The 13,339-nt window shown below is 43.6% G+C and overlaps 3 protein-coding genes across 6 annotated transcripts in view; 2 read left to right on the top strand and 1 right to left on the bottom strand.

Moving 5' to 3' along the window:
- Positions 1-85: 85 nt before the first annotated feature.
- Positions 86-4,875, bottom strand: rnf41l (ring finger protein 41, like). Of its 4 annotated transcripts, XM_030072235.1 has the most exons (8): positions 4,748-4,857; positions 3,105-3,434; positions 2,809-2,989; positions 2,457-2,663; positions 2,132-2,271; positions 1,301-1,463; positions 1,072-1,192; positions 86-957 (listed from the first exon to the last, which is right to left on the bottom strand). In XM_030072235.1, exons 4-8 carry the CDS (start codon positions 2,660-2,662, stop codon positions 550-552), a joined length of 1,038 nt encoding a protein of 345 aa, XP_029928095.1. In that variant the 5' UTR covers position 2,663; positions 2,809-2,989; positions 3,105-3,434; positions 4,748-4,857; the 3' UTR covers positions 86-549. The 4 variants fall into 4 exon arrangements, with proteins under 4 accessions (XP_029928095.1, XP_029928096.1, XP_029928094.1 ...); XM_030072236.1 differs by lacking the exon at positions 3,105-3,434 and having other exon boundaries at positions 4,748-4,875; XM_030072234.1 differs by lacking the exon at positions 4,748-4,857 and having other exon boundaries at positions 3,105-3,588.
- rad54b (RAD54 homolog B) overlaps positions 3,832-13,339 on the top strand; it is a 15,237-nt gene continuing 5,729 nt past the window's right edge. The window contains exons 1-5 of the mRNA XM_030072233.1: positions 3,832-3,980; positions 4,451-4,651; positions 4,771-4,966; positions 11,808-12,038; positions 12,731-13,030. Of these exons, the coding sequence (XP_029928093.1) occupies positions 4,505-4,651; positions 4,771-4,966; positions 11,808-12,038; positions 12,731-13,030 (874 nt within the window). The 5' untranslated portion in view covers positions 3,832-3,980; positions 4,451-4,504. The remainder of the gene's footprint in view (positions 3,981-4,450; positions 4,652-4,770; positions 4,967-11,807; positions 12,039-12,730; positions 13,031-13,339) is intronic.
- On the top strand, positions 7,093-11,337 carry LOC115373727 (fibrinogen silencer-binding protein). The gene is made up of 2 exons (XM_030072239.1): positions 7,093-8,905; positions 9,747-11,337. The coding sequence occupies exons 1-2, from the start codon at positions 8,499-8,501 to the stop codon at positions 10,300-10,302; spliced, it is 963 nt and encodes a 320-aa protein (XP_029928099.1). The 5' UTR covers positions 7,093-8,498; the 3' UTR covers positions 10,303-11,337.

The following is a 13,339-nucleotide window of genomic DNA, read 5'->3' as shown; positions in this document are numbered from 1 at the left end:
ACTAAAACCATTTTCAGCAAACATTCCTTTCTAAGTGGAAACCACTGTGTTGAATGCATTGCTAACCAAGAAACCAGGAATAATCTGATCCTGAGAACAAGAAAAACGGATGTTAGGGCAACTTTAATTGAACTAAATTTTAATTAAAGCTAGATGGATACAAAATCCAGGGGCATTAAACAAAGATACGACTCCATAAATGAAACATAGTAATTATAGGTCAGCTGAGGATGAGCTTGTCTGAATTTAGTCTACAAAATTAAGGTTCCACTCGCTGTCACATAAGCCTACAGTTTCAATATTGTCTTTCTCGATAGGGTTGGTAGCAGATTCAAAACATTTACTGCATCTTAGCTTAGAGCCCATTCTACTGCATACTGTAATTTGTTCATGATCATAATTTTACTATGTCAAAAGCTACAGTACTTGTACACACTTCACCCCCTGTTTAAGGGTTGATTGAGTTCATATTGCTCTGCGTCAGTGACAAAAGATGTAGTAACAGGGGCTTCTTTCTAATCCAGTTAGCCTAATCACCCAGCAATCCACTCAAATGACGGTGACCTCCCGGCTCTTCCTCTTGATGCAGTCCAGGGTCAGACTACGGGCTCCAGCCTTGCGGAGCCCCTCTCCTAGCTGTGGAGAAGGAGGTGGAGCCAACACACTGGTAGACTGAACTGAAAGTAATGACTGAGTGGAAGCTTGTAAGGAGGCATCCCTTTGCTGGTGTCTTGTTGGTTGGTCTATGTTCAGGTCCCATCCGATTGGCTGCTGTTCCCCCTGATGCTGGTCCCTGGTTGGCTGTTCGACAGGTTGCTGGCTCCTGATTGGCTGTAGTTCTCTTAGGAGCTCCAGAAGTTCTCTCTTCTCCAGCTCTGCTTCTGCCAGCTCCTGTCTCCTCAAACGCTCTGCCCCTAACAGAGCACGCATGTCACACATCACCCGGGACAACTGACCCTGCAGGAAGAAGGATGCGTACACGTGAGTGTGTTAGATACTGTGAGTTGCTAAAGTTTGTTCTTGTGGCCTTATTAAGTGAAAGTAAATATGTGCAAAGTAATATGTGGTCACCTTGAGCTCCTCCACTTCATTCTTCAGCTGCGACTCTTTCTGCACCATGTGTCTCCTCTGGGAGTCCAAACGAGACTCCATCTCTCGTCTCACCTCATCCACCTTGCACAGCATCTCCGCCCTAACGTGAACATTTAACGAGATCAAAATTATGATATACAAAACTAATACAAACTCACTTCTGTGTTGCTCTGTGAGCATGAAGGAGTATTCATGACCACAGACGTACCTGAGCATCTCCACCTCGGTGCGGAGCTCTGCAACACAGTTGTGCTGTGATTGGTCAATGGAGAGAAGGGTGTGACCACAGCCACTGGGACATACCCTGCTCCGGAAGTTACACTCTGACAGGTGAGCCTCCAAACTCCGCCTCTCTACCTGCACGGGACAGCCTGGGAGAACAGAGGCACAGCGCTGCGTATATTGTCTAAATATTCAACTGGTGCAAACAACACTCCATTGGTATGCATTAATGAGGGAGAAAGCCTTAAAAGATTCAGAATAAAAACATTTTATCACAACTAATTTTTGACCTTTTTAACTATTTTCTTTACACTCCACAGCAATCAAAATCTGTTGGAAAGCTTTTTTTTACTGGTAGTAGTAGTTAACACTGCAAAAGTCCACACTGCATGCACTCACACTCACACCACACCTACCACAGTGGTAACATATGTACTCTCCACCTGCCAAGGACAGGTTACATACACAATGTGAGCAAATGTATACACTTTTAAAGCTGGTGAATGCTCATTAAAGAATAATGGAAAGTTGACCCTGAAAGCATGCTGGATGAGGTCAGTGTGCCATGTTCAGTGGGGGTTTTCAGTCATGTTAACCCATTGTGAACAAGTCCTAGAGCCATTAGTCTGTGTGAAGTAGCCATGACAACAAAGAAGCCACCTGCTCGCCTCATACACAGGTGTCACATTACGCTTCTATCCAATTCATTGACACCTATAACCCATTTTTTACCATCACAACAACTACCAAAAATAAATCCCAACAAAAGCCCAGTCACACAGATGAGCTATAATTCGGTCAGTGTGTGCCCTCTTACCTGTGTTGGAGCAGGATATGAAAGCAAACTCGCACCCGTCCTCATGCGTGTGCAGGCTCTCCAGGGAACAGACCACCTCACAGCCCTGCGCTGCATTCACACAGCGGATCTGCAGACGGTTCAGATCATTACGCATGTACCTATCATCAAACACAAAAACAGAAGGAAGTAGTACCAAAGATTTGGGATCACATGGAAAGAAATATGCCTTTGTGACGTTTTAGTATTGCAGAAATAATCAGAGGAAGGATTACAGAGGGGTGGAGAGAGAATCAGAGACAGACGTGCACACACATACAAGTAGAGATGAAGACAAACAGAGGACCTGTACAGTGGTTTGAGACTGTTGACGTCCAGGGGCAGCCGGTCCTCAGGACAGGAGTGGTGGTGGACCAGCCAGCTGCTGATGCAAGCGCTGCAGTAGGCGTGTTCACAGGGAGCCTGGAGGGGGCGCTCCAACACGTCTCGACACACACAGCAAAGCAGGCCCTCATTCACATAGCCCACAAACCTCTCCAGATCATAGCCCATCCTACAAGCACATACATACTCACACTTACAGGGCAAAAGTGGCAAAACAACAAAACTCTAAACCTGCCATGCCTCCTCTCTTCTTGAATATAAACACAAAGAATGACACTCTTACATCAAGTCGGGTTTATTTGTATAGCCCTTACCTGGCTGGTTATTTATTCAACTCTTCCTTTTTCCAGTTGCACTTTAACCCCTTTATCTCTGTGCTATTCCCCGTCCTTCTTCATCCTGCTCTCTCTTTCCCTGCTGTTCCATCAAGGTGAGGGTCTCCCTTTCTCATGCCCCTCCCCTGCCCTGGGGGCTGCGTCTCCATGGAGAGGTATCCTTGACAACAAGGGTTCAGGACATGGGAAAGCAGCTGTCAGATGAGATCAGAGAGACTGAGACAGAATTACACACATACACGCAAATACTATATGCACAGTACTGTTTTACTCACTATCATGCCAAGCAAGATGTGTTGTGGTACAGCCGCTGTAGATTACTGATGTCCCTCATCTGTTTATCTGTCTCTCTTCATCACCCACCCTTTTCCTTTCCTTGTTTTTTCTTCCAGTCTTTCGCTCTCCCTTTCCCCTCTCTGGCTCTGGATGTGGGATTAACATGGATTACACTCTCCCTCTCCCTGATTGGATTACAGACTCCACAACATCAGATGACAGGCTCTCCCAGACCGCAAAAATCAAAGAGCAGCCCAGACCCGTGTACTCCTCCAATGCCTCTGTCTTTGTCTCGCTTACATCCGCACATGCTGTACATCCACTCTCAACTAGGATCAATAGGGAAAATAAAAAAGGCAAAAACATAAAGGTGCTGCTTTGAGCCACTCACAGGCTCAGTTGACATCATAATCTCACGAAAAAACACTAAAACACTGCATCCTTGCAACTCACTCAAGAAGACATTCCTACAACCTGCTAAACCTTTTCTTTTTTATTATTATTATCCTCTGTGTTTCCTCATATCTGGTGAGAGCATATCTGGTGAGTACACCCACAACACGATGTGGATTATTAGGTGCACTCAATTTATCCTCCGTGTAGCCAGGAGGCAGCTGAAATTCAGATTTTGAGCACAACTTCATGCCATTTTCAGCCATGGTGTTTTAAAGCACACGCACACGTGCCCGACTTGACCACGCCCATTACAATACGCAACCACGGACGTCATCACGTTGTACAAAAAAATCAGCGGGAGAAACAGATCAAACAGACAGACAGGAGTGGACTCTTCATCCAAAAACGAGAAGAATATCACAATCATTTATGATATTTAGTCATTTTAAAGTTGTTTACAAAACAGTGGAGTCCGTCGGGTATGTACAACACACTGTCACACGTTATTAAACATGTTATTTTAGCCGAGTTGAAGAGTTTATCAGTGCAAGCGGTGTTACAGTTTCACCTGTAACCTCTGGATGTTGCTAACACGCTAGCTCGCCTGCTAGCCACAATAATGTAACTTGTGATGCCATGATGAACAGAGAGTGGCTTAAAGAGGAAACTCAGGGGTCACCAATTTTTTTTTTTTAATCTTGAGGATAATACTACGTATGATGACCTGCAAACCTGTCTTTACTGTGACTTAGATAATGAAAGAGATAGTGAGACCTTTGTCTCCCTCGACGTTTCCTCCTGCTCCTGTTTTTCTGATAATATAATGATCACAGTGTGTTCTTCTTTACACTGGGAAACACAGGGTTAACTGGCAAGATAGTACACTAGCTAACTGGGAAGTAATGAGTTACCAGTGGTAACTCTTGTGTTGTCATTCATTGCTGTTTAGGAGACTGGGTTTACTCTTGTGGTTATCATAGCCACAAACCTAACCATTACAAGGATGCGGCGCTCAGGGGCCCCCAGCCAGCTCTTAGGCAATGCTGTGAAAAAGGCCAGGTTTGTGCCCCCCGGACCATCTCCCTCATGTGTTGTGGCTGATGCTAAACCATTGTCCCCTAAACTCAGTTTAGGCAACACACTTGATAAGGTAATGTACTGTGGTTATGCCAAACAGAACGCCCTGTCATTGTCATGCCTGTTTATCATTCAGTGTTGGTTTATACTCATCAAGATAATGACTTACCTTTTTACTCCCTCTCCCTGCAGGTCCAGAGAAGTCTAGCAGCACCAGCTCTGAGTAAAATGGGGCATGACGTCCCACCCAGTGCTGGTCAAGCTGTCCCGGGTATGTCCAAGGCTCTGGCTCGAGTTCTGAGTGCAGCAGAAAGTAAGGAAAATGAGACAGATGCAGAATATCCTCACATCCCAGCAGGAGAGTACACAGAAGACAACAAACCAGCGGGTGAGACACAAAAATGTTTTGCTTGGGCAACACCTACTGTTAAACAGAACTCTGTGTGTGTGTGTGTGTGTGTGTGTGTGTGTGTGTGTGTGTGTGTGTGTGTGTGTGTGTGTGTGTGTGAGGAGGAGAGTGGCTTTATAGCCCTTTTATCTCTTCTTGACAAAGTAATTTTTTAGAACTTACAGTCTGCTGATGAGAAAAAACTTTTCCTGGTGCAGAGTATAGTACTAGTTTATATAGTCCCATACAAATGACAAAGCTGTCATTTAAGACCAAAAGGGTTGGAAAACAATCAGTCACTTTCAACATTTCTGACTGCCTGGGAGGCAGTGCTGCCTTACAGGAAAAAATCATGGCAAAAGAGTACCTTAGTTACATGATGTTGCCTTTTTTCATCAGTTCTCTTACAGGTAGGTTAGCAGAAGTATATATTTAAAATATTTATACTAAGTGGCCAGGGTTGAAGTCCATTAGGCTGATTTGACCATAACAAAAAAAGCTTGATTCATCTTTTCAGATAAGTTTGACAATCCTGCAACTGAAGGTGAAAATGCTTCACCTCTTACCATTTAATACATTGCCAATTCATCCTGATTTTGGTGTTATTCAGCCTGACCAAATGAGCTATGCCTCACTTTGGAGCCCCATGCATATCGGCATGCAAATTTTGGATGGTCTGTTTTTGCCATCAACATCCTCTGTGTCTAAGTTGGTTTCAGTAATGAAAATTCTGTATTACAGATGATTTAGGAAGTTGAAATATACTGCCTGTAAAAGCTGATTGAGATTAAGGAAGCTGTTGCAAAGTTTGGCCTGATGATGGCACTGCGGATCATAACCAAATCTGTCACACTTCAGGGTCCATCTCAAGCATGTATGGGAAATGTTGTTGTAGCACTAAGGGTGAAAGAAATTATGCCTTGCTTGCCTGTCTTCGGAGTTAGTTGGTTTAGTCAAATGGTCAAGAGTAACAAAATTCTGTTTAATAACCATAATAACCATAACACAAGATGTCCATGTAGGTGGTGTGCACAGGTTTGAGACTGGTAAAGATTTTGCACAAAACTGTGTACACTGAAATTAACACTAATATATATATATATGAAATTAACACTAATACATATATATATATATATATATATATATATATATGAAATTAACACTAATATATATATATGTGTATATATATATATATACACACACACACACACACTAATATATATATATATATATTAGTGTTAATTTCAGTGGATATGGATTTGCACTGAATCACAGCATATGAAGCAAATATTATTTAATCATAGGCCTTACAATTTATAATTTTTTGCCCCGTTCATAGTGCAAAGTTGCAGTCACTGTCTCGCTGATCGGGTAAATTTTGTTGCTTTGGAGCAGTGAAGGGAGATGTGTTTTTTCTAACATGAAGTGATTGGAAATCATGTCTCCCTTCATACTTGTACATCTTTGTCATCAGCTCAAGACATCAAGGCTGAACAGTTATGACTGAAAAATTGTGAAAGATGCATCATATAGGCTGCTCAGACAGCCTACATTATACTGCAGTGTGTAAAATTTGGTAGAGATTGAATTTTTACTGTTTAAAAATCAATGCCATTACAATGTAGACCTGATGGTGGAACTACAGAGTGTGACTAAAAGAGGTTTGCCACTCTCTGGGCTCCATCTTATTGAATCCGAATGTGAAATTTCACTGCTCTGTTATCATGTATTTAAAGATGAGAGTGTATCTAGTTTGCAGTATGTGGTGGGGGACATTTTAAACTTTTCCAACAATTTTGTCTTCTTTAGGACTCATGATCTCTAAAGCAGGGTGGATTTTAGCCCTATGATCTGTGTCTAATTATTGATTCATAATATGGTTCCTCAGAGATGATGATTAAATCTAACACAATTTAGAGTATACAAACGTATACCAAATGCAATCAGCAAGAAACCAAACCCTAATACTGTATGTGTCAACCCATTTTTCTCTTTTTATGGAGGGATTTATTTTCTTGCCCTCCACAGGGATATTCCTTGATTGAAACAAACCATGTGGCTCATTCAACTATGCTCACTTGTTTTTTGGTGGTTAACTTGCCTTTTTTTTTTCTTTTTTTTTTTTTTTTTTTTCCCCAAATTGAGGCAGGCACAGGGGCAGTTGGCTCAAACTTAACACAAGTCCAATCAGCTTAAACACTGCTTGCTGGCACACACTTTAAGTCTGCCCTGTTTACTCCACGGTTTTTATATATAATTGCACACTTATTTATTGTTTGACAGCTGCTGCGCAGGTATAACTTTGAAGCTCACAGGAGCAATAATGCCGTCACCGACACTAAATATTAAACTAAATATGCTCCGAAGGCTCTGTAGTAAACGTGAACGTGCTTCATTTTCCTGAATGTGCTGTATTTATATAATCACACCAATAACCATATGACGCACGAGTTTATTGCGACGAAAACGGCTCTCATTTTGCCGCCTGCCCCGGCTCTGTGACTAATAATAACTCACACAAAGATGGATGTTAAACCGGGCGGTCTGAGTGACAGCAGGTCCAGCATTATGCAAATAGGCGGGGTAGTGCAGCTGCAGCGCCGGGCAGATTAGGACTGTGCTCAGGATCAGTGAGCCGACGCGCTTCGTCTCACTCCCTCCTCCTGACAGAGCAACTAGTGCCTTTCTTTGACACCCTTCACCAAACACCCCAGCCCGCGCATGTGGCTCGGCACGATTTGCACCGGATCCGTGAATGTGTTGTGGCAATTTTGATCTACATTCGCGGCGTAAACTTGAGATTTATTCCATGTATAAACAATAGACTGTATAGATGAGCGCTGTGCTTTGCGGGCATGCGCAGCGCGCACACAGACCCCCGCCCCCACTTAGTTAAGCCAGCGTTATTTCAAACCCGTCTCTCACTTCGGGAAAATAAAGTAGTGACCCGTGGCAACCCATAACACGGTGCTTCAACACTGTTTCTCTGTTTGTGCACGGCGCAGAGATGCTGCCGTCAGGATGTTAATGTTTAGACAGTGGCAGTGCTGTACTCTGCTGTGCTTGGTTTGGGGTTTAGAGAGACCGAGCTGTAAGTAGGTCGGGCTGGGCTTAAGCGGCTTAGCTACGTCAGCCTAAGCTGGGAGGAATTCATCCAAAGCCCTCCGCGGTAGGCGGGGGCCTAAATGAGGCTGGCCTAGTTAAGCCTGATTCTTATTGTGTGCACAGCCTGTTTTTGTTGTGCAACGTAGCTGAGAGAGAACCCAGGGGTAGTGTATGTATCCATGCATATGCTAGACATAGTATGTGTTTGATTGAGGAGAGAGAAACAGAAAGAAAATGAGAAGTGTGTAAGAGTTAAACCAGTATTGGCTTTATCACGGTGGACCAAGAGAGAGGGAGAGAGAGGCCATCAGGAGGGACAATAGAAAAGGACAGGGGGCAGACTCAGGAGCCACAGTGCAGAGTGAGGTGGTTGTAACGTGCCAGCTTTAGGCCTGATTTGGTCTGTGCCAGTCCGCTATGCAGTAGGATGGCGTCCAGCTCTGTGTTCCTGTCCAGTATGGTGGGTAAAGCTCGCTCCTCTAACTTCACCCTCTCTGAGAAGCTGGACCTGTTGAAGCTGGTCCGTCCTCATGTCCGCATCCTGGAGGAGCACACCAACAAGCATGCTGTCATCGTGGACAAGAACAAGTGCTGGGACACTGTGGCTGAACAGTACAACGCCTTGGGAGGGGACAGGCCCCCCCGCACCGCTCAGGGCCTCAGGACCCTCTACAAGAGACTGAAGGAATCAGCCAAGCAGGAAGTGATGCAACGGAGACACGCCCAGCCAGAGTATCGAGGAAGCATCTCTGAGCCAACACGGAGAGTCATGGAGATGATCCCTCACCTGTTTCACCATGTGCCCATACACGATAAAGATCAGGCACTGCGCAGGTACAGTATCACATTAACACACTGGCACACACACACACCTACACATGTGCACATACACACTTATCACTAAAGAACTGAAAAGATGACACAAATTCATTAGAATGGAATGAGCAGCAAATATAGCTCTAAAACATTCTTTGTTCATAATATTGATTTCCCTGCAAGAGGAGGAGGGAGGGGCTGCTCTCACAGGTCCCAAGCCCAATATTATTACACACACACACACACACACACACACACACACACACACACACACACACACACACTCTCTCTCTCTCTCTCTCCCTCTCTGTACATTGCCATGCTCTAAAGGGTTGGAAAATAGCTGCTGCCTTTTTGTCTTGACAGCTATTTCATAAGACCTTCCAAGATATTTACATTCTGTTCACTGCTGTTAAAGTGCATTTACACTGAAAATACTCCACACTTTTAAGTTTCCCAAACTCAGCCAGTAAAATTAGCCACTTGCAACCCAATTGTTTGATTTTCAGTCACATCCATACGTTCAGCTAAAGCAGGTGTGCCTTATCACCAAGGGAAGTAATTTGTGTTGCAGTTGCGCTGTAACAAGCAACAGAATTTTCAGTTTTTCCACCTGTTATAGTATTTTATTTTATTTAAACTTTATTTAGCCAGAAAACACATCTCTCAGATAAGAAATCTTTTTCACAGGAGTGTCCTGCCGAGATAGGCAGCAGCACACTGCTGTGAAAGAGATTTGGAATAAGTCTCACTGTTAATACAAAATTTGTAATATTTTTTATTCTGTGTAAATGCTGTCACTGATATTCATGTTACAGTTGGTAATATCACTCTGGTTTATCTTTGATCTGACTTGTAGGTTAATATACAACAAGCGTAGCTCTCCCATCGAACATCCTGCCAGCAGCTCCTCTCTGGCAGGACTCCAGGAATACCCGGCAGCAGTTCCCATTATCCCCCATGAGGTGGTACAGCTGGACCCCGAGGAGGATGTTAAACCACCACCAGACCTCCCCATCCTCTCTACACACATCGGGCCGGGGTTGGAGGGAGCTCAGGAGCGCGAGGGGGAACAGGACTTGGGCAGTGTCCACGATTATGATGCTTCCCTGTCTCCTGCCACTTCCTCTGTCAACATCCCCCTCTCAGCCTCGCCACTGCCCTTACGGCACGACCTCTACCCCAACGACATCTACCCTCACCACGAGCCCGACAGGTTTCGCTCTCTGCACCTGGCCAAAGAGGAGCACGAGCTGGTGTTGGCCAATCACAGGAAAGTGGGCATATACCTGGAGGAGAAGAGGGAGGGGCTGAAGAGGAAGCAAGAGCTGGAGGAGGAACTTCTGAGAGCCAAGATCAAAGTGGAAAAACTGAAGGCGGCCAGACTCCGACACGGGCTGCCACTTCCTCTATAACACACACATACACATGCATACATGTTTGTGACCAGCGGCGGGAGAGGAGAGCCTCTGAGGAGTGTGGATTTAAGTGTTGAAACATGCCTGAGGACAAAATCACACTCATTAGTTGTATGTTTTAGAACCTGCATTTCTCTTGGAGCTGTTGTGCCTCTTACAGACACTCATGGCCTGTTTGTGCATTGCTGGGTCTAGCTAAGTAACTTGTATTGCCACCAGTCTCTCTTCACGTGTGAGCGTTAGAAAGTTATCCATCATCATCCGTCGATAGTTGTTGACAGCAGAGCAATAAAAAATGTAAATGTTGGCATCAGTAACTTTGTGTCAAGTTGTTTTGGAAGGGAACTTAATGATCAGTGAGGTTGTCCCTCATTGGTGACTTTTCCTGCCTAGATCTGCCTCCACATGTGAGGGTGTCCGAGATTACGTGTCTTTGGAATTTCATGATATTTAAGTCTCAGGAGCATGAGACAGTGTGCTCATTTCCTACCAGTATTGTGAAGGTTTTATTTTTTATTTTTTATTTTTTTTGATTCTTTAAAAAAAAAAAAAAAAAACAACATAATCTAGAAATCAAATGCAATAAATCAAGGATGCATTGGCTCTTAATGCCCTAACAAAATTAGTTGCACCTTTTCAAGGTTGGGAGGAAATGAAAAATACTTGTAAACTGTTACCTTAGTAGAGAATCACTGGGTTAAGAACAGAAATTTTCCATTCGTCACCCTGTCTCATGGCTCAGGTTGAGCTATTAAAGGCCTGTAGAACATGTTGAAGGGGACAAATCCTGTATATTTGGATGCTGACGCCGTCTGGCTGAAATGTGAGTAGATTCAATACAAGAATTCTCTGCAGGGCTCCTGCGCTTGACGGACAGTTGAGGCAGGATAGAAAGAAGGGAGGCAAGATTTGTTTTGCGACATTATTGTTAATAAGTTTTTGTGATTACATTGATGTTATTGTGGTTGTATTTAACTGTTGTCTGTTTCTTCTGTGTTCCACCATCCATGTATTTCTATTAAAAAGTTGACATAAAAATTCTCTCCTATGTCTTACGTTCATTACACATTGGTCAGATGTGCCTTCTCCTAATTTCAGCTTGTGAAAGATACTTTTCTTACTTGGTATGTAATTATTAACCTGTATTCACTATATGAACTGTTACAGTGGTTAATGCAAAACAGTGGGGGCTCAATCAACTGAGAGCTTTGCATGGTAACATGTAGCAATGAAGTTCTCAGTAATGTGCATTCAGATCATTTTTCCTGCATGTCCATTGTAATCTGGAAGGAATTGATCTCTAGGTTGTTGAATGTATGGTTAAAATTTCATGCAGTGTGCCTTCTGAATCCAAGTGTCAGCTCCTATTCTAGGTTGGGGGCTTAAGAGAGACATACATGTTGCTTTGGGGGACCAGTGACCTCTGCTGGAGGTTGTGGGAGTTGAGTGTGAGATCATTTTGTCTTTTACTGAATGCTCAGTGTTTTGCCTTTGTGTTGTAGGAGTAAGATGTTCCACTGAGTCGAGTCCCACATCCCCTCATGTCCCAGTGAGGTCAGTCTCTGATTCTGGGCCTGAGTCTGGCTGCAGTCAGGATGGAGTGCGCTACTTCAGTGTGATGTGGTGTAAGGTCAGTAACAAGAAACACAAACGGTGGGAGGGAGACGCAATCCTGGTGACAAGAGGACGCACGGCCACACTCAAAGATATGGAGGGCAAGGACATTGGCAAAGGTACTTTTTAAAGTGGTGTTGTTTATGCCTTAGGCTGATGAGAGAAGGTGCAATTTACATGCATTTTGTTGGATGTTGTAAATTAAACTTTTTCTGTTGCTATGTCACCACACCCATATGGGACAGTCCAAATGATGATGCAACCCTTGTTTGTGATTTTCATTGGATGGAACTCCAAAACAACTCCATTGCCTTACATTTACAGTCGCAGGTTAGCTCAGTGAACATGAAGAATGTCCTACAGTGCGATGACCCTGGATCAAACCAACTCATGTCTGTATCTGTCCCTGCTGAAGTGTCCTTGAGCAAGATAGTTAATCCCTAGCAGCTCTTGCAGGGTAGAGATTCAGTGAGGTCTGACCTTGCACTTGGACCTCCGTGTGGATGGGATAAGTAAAGAGAGAACATCCTGACGGGGATTAGAAAATTAGACATCAAATTAAAATTGAGGAATTTAACTGATGCTCTTATCCAGAGAGACTAATAACACCAACTTTAAAATAAGCTTCAATTATATCACCATCACTACAAGCGACCGCTAGTGAGGTACACAAGGTTGAGAGAGATTCATGTGATAAAATCTGTGAGAAAAATTCTAAGAATGGCGCCAAAAGTTCATTTTTTCTCTCTTGATAGATTCTGTAATTCAGCTTGCATATATGTGTTTTTTTTTTGTTTGTTTTTTTGTATAGGTAGTGGTTACAAGGTGTCAGAGCTGGCCTCCCTGCATGAGGGAGAGTCTCTGAAGATTGGAGGGAAAGAAGTGGAGGTGATGGGGGTGATATCTGCTGAAGACTTTGCCAGGGGGCGCTGTTTCCAAGAGGTCCAATTAGAGACGGAGGAGACAACTGGAAGGACGGCCGCACCTCCTCCTTGTCGTTTTGTGTCCAAACCTTTCTGTCGGCCGATGCAGTTGGGCAGAGCAGAGCAGCAAGGAGCCAAACCACAGGAGGAGCAATCCTGCAAACCTCGGCATGACCCCCTTGCCCCAGGTATGTTGACAGATGTTGATCTATCAGAATAGAGGTTGTTCCACATAATGGCAAATTTCAAGCCAAAGTTTCACCTTCACATACATTTAAAAAAAATGTTCTGAATAATCTGCCAGTTTTTGTTTTTTTTTAATCCCTGAAGTCCAGTTTTGGTATATTGATTTTGTGTTTACTAGCATTGTATTTTTTGCTGTTATATTTGTTTGACCAGTCTTTGCAGAGGTTTAGACAAAATTCGTTTATGGTAAAACATCACAAACTGCACATGTAACAGACATTCACTTTTTATTATTCATTTATATATTGGTT

The sequence above is a fragment of the Myripristis murdjan genome, chromosome 16 (assembly GCF_902150065.1).
Source record: "Myripristis murdjan chromosome 16, fMyrMur1.1, whole genome shotgun sequence".
Taxonomy (NCBI): Eukaryota; Metazoa; Chordata; class Actinopteri; order Holocentriformes; family Holocentridae; genus Myripristis; species Myripristis murdjan.
Note: the sequence above shows the minus strand (reverse complement) of the source record. Positions and strands in the feature narration are given on the sequence as shown.

What these genes read in the sequence shown, in the direction of transcription:
- rnf41l (XM_030072236.1), bottom strand. Translation starts at nt 2,662, where the DNA reads ATGGGCTATGATCTGGAGAGGTTTGTGGGCTATGTGAATGAGGGCCTG. An exon ending in CATATCCTGCTCCAACACAG is followed by an intron (nt 1,464 to 2,131) that starts GTAAGAGGGCAC and finishes CTGTTCTCCCAG; the next exon opens with GCTGTCCCGTGCAGGTAGAG. An exon ending in ACCGAGGTGGAGATGCTCAG is followed by an intron (nt 1,193 to 1,300) that starts GTACGTCTGTGG and finishes TGTTCACGTTAG; the next exon opens with GGCGGAGATGCTGTGCAAGG.
- LOC115373727 (XM_030072239.1), top strand. Translation starts at nt 8,499, where the DNA reads ATGGCGTCCAGCTCTGTGTTCCTGTCCAGTATGGTGGGTAAAGCTCGC. An exon ending in AAAGATCAGGCACTGCGCAG is followed by an intron (nt 8,906 to 9,746) that starts GTACAGTATCAC and finishes TCTGACTTGTAG; the next exon opens with GTTAATATACAACAAGCGTA.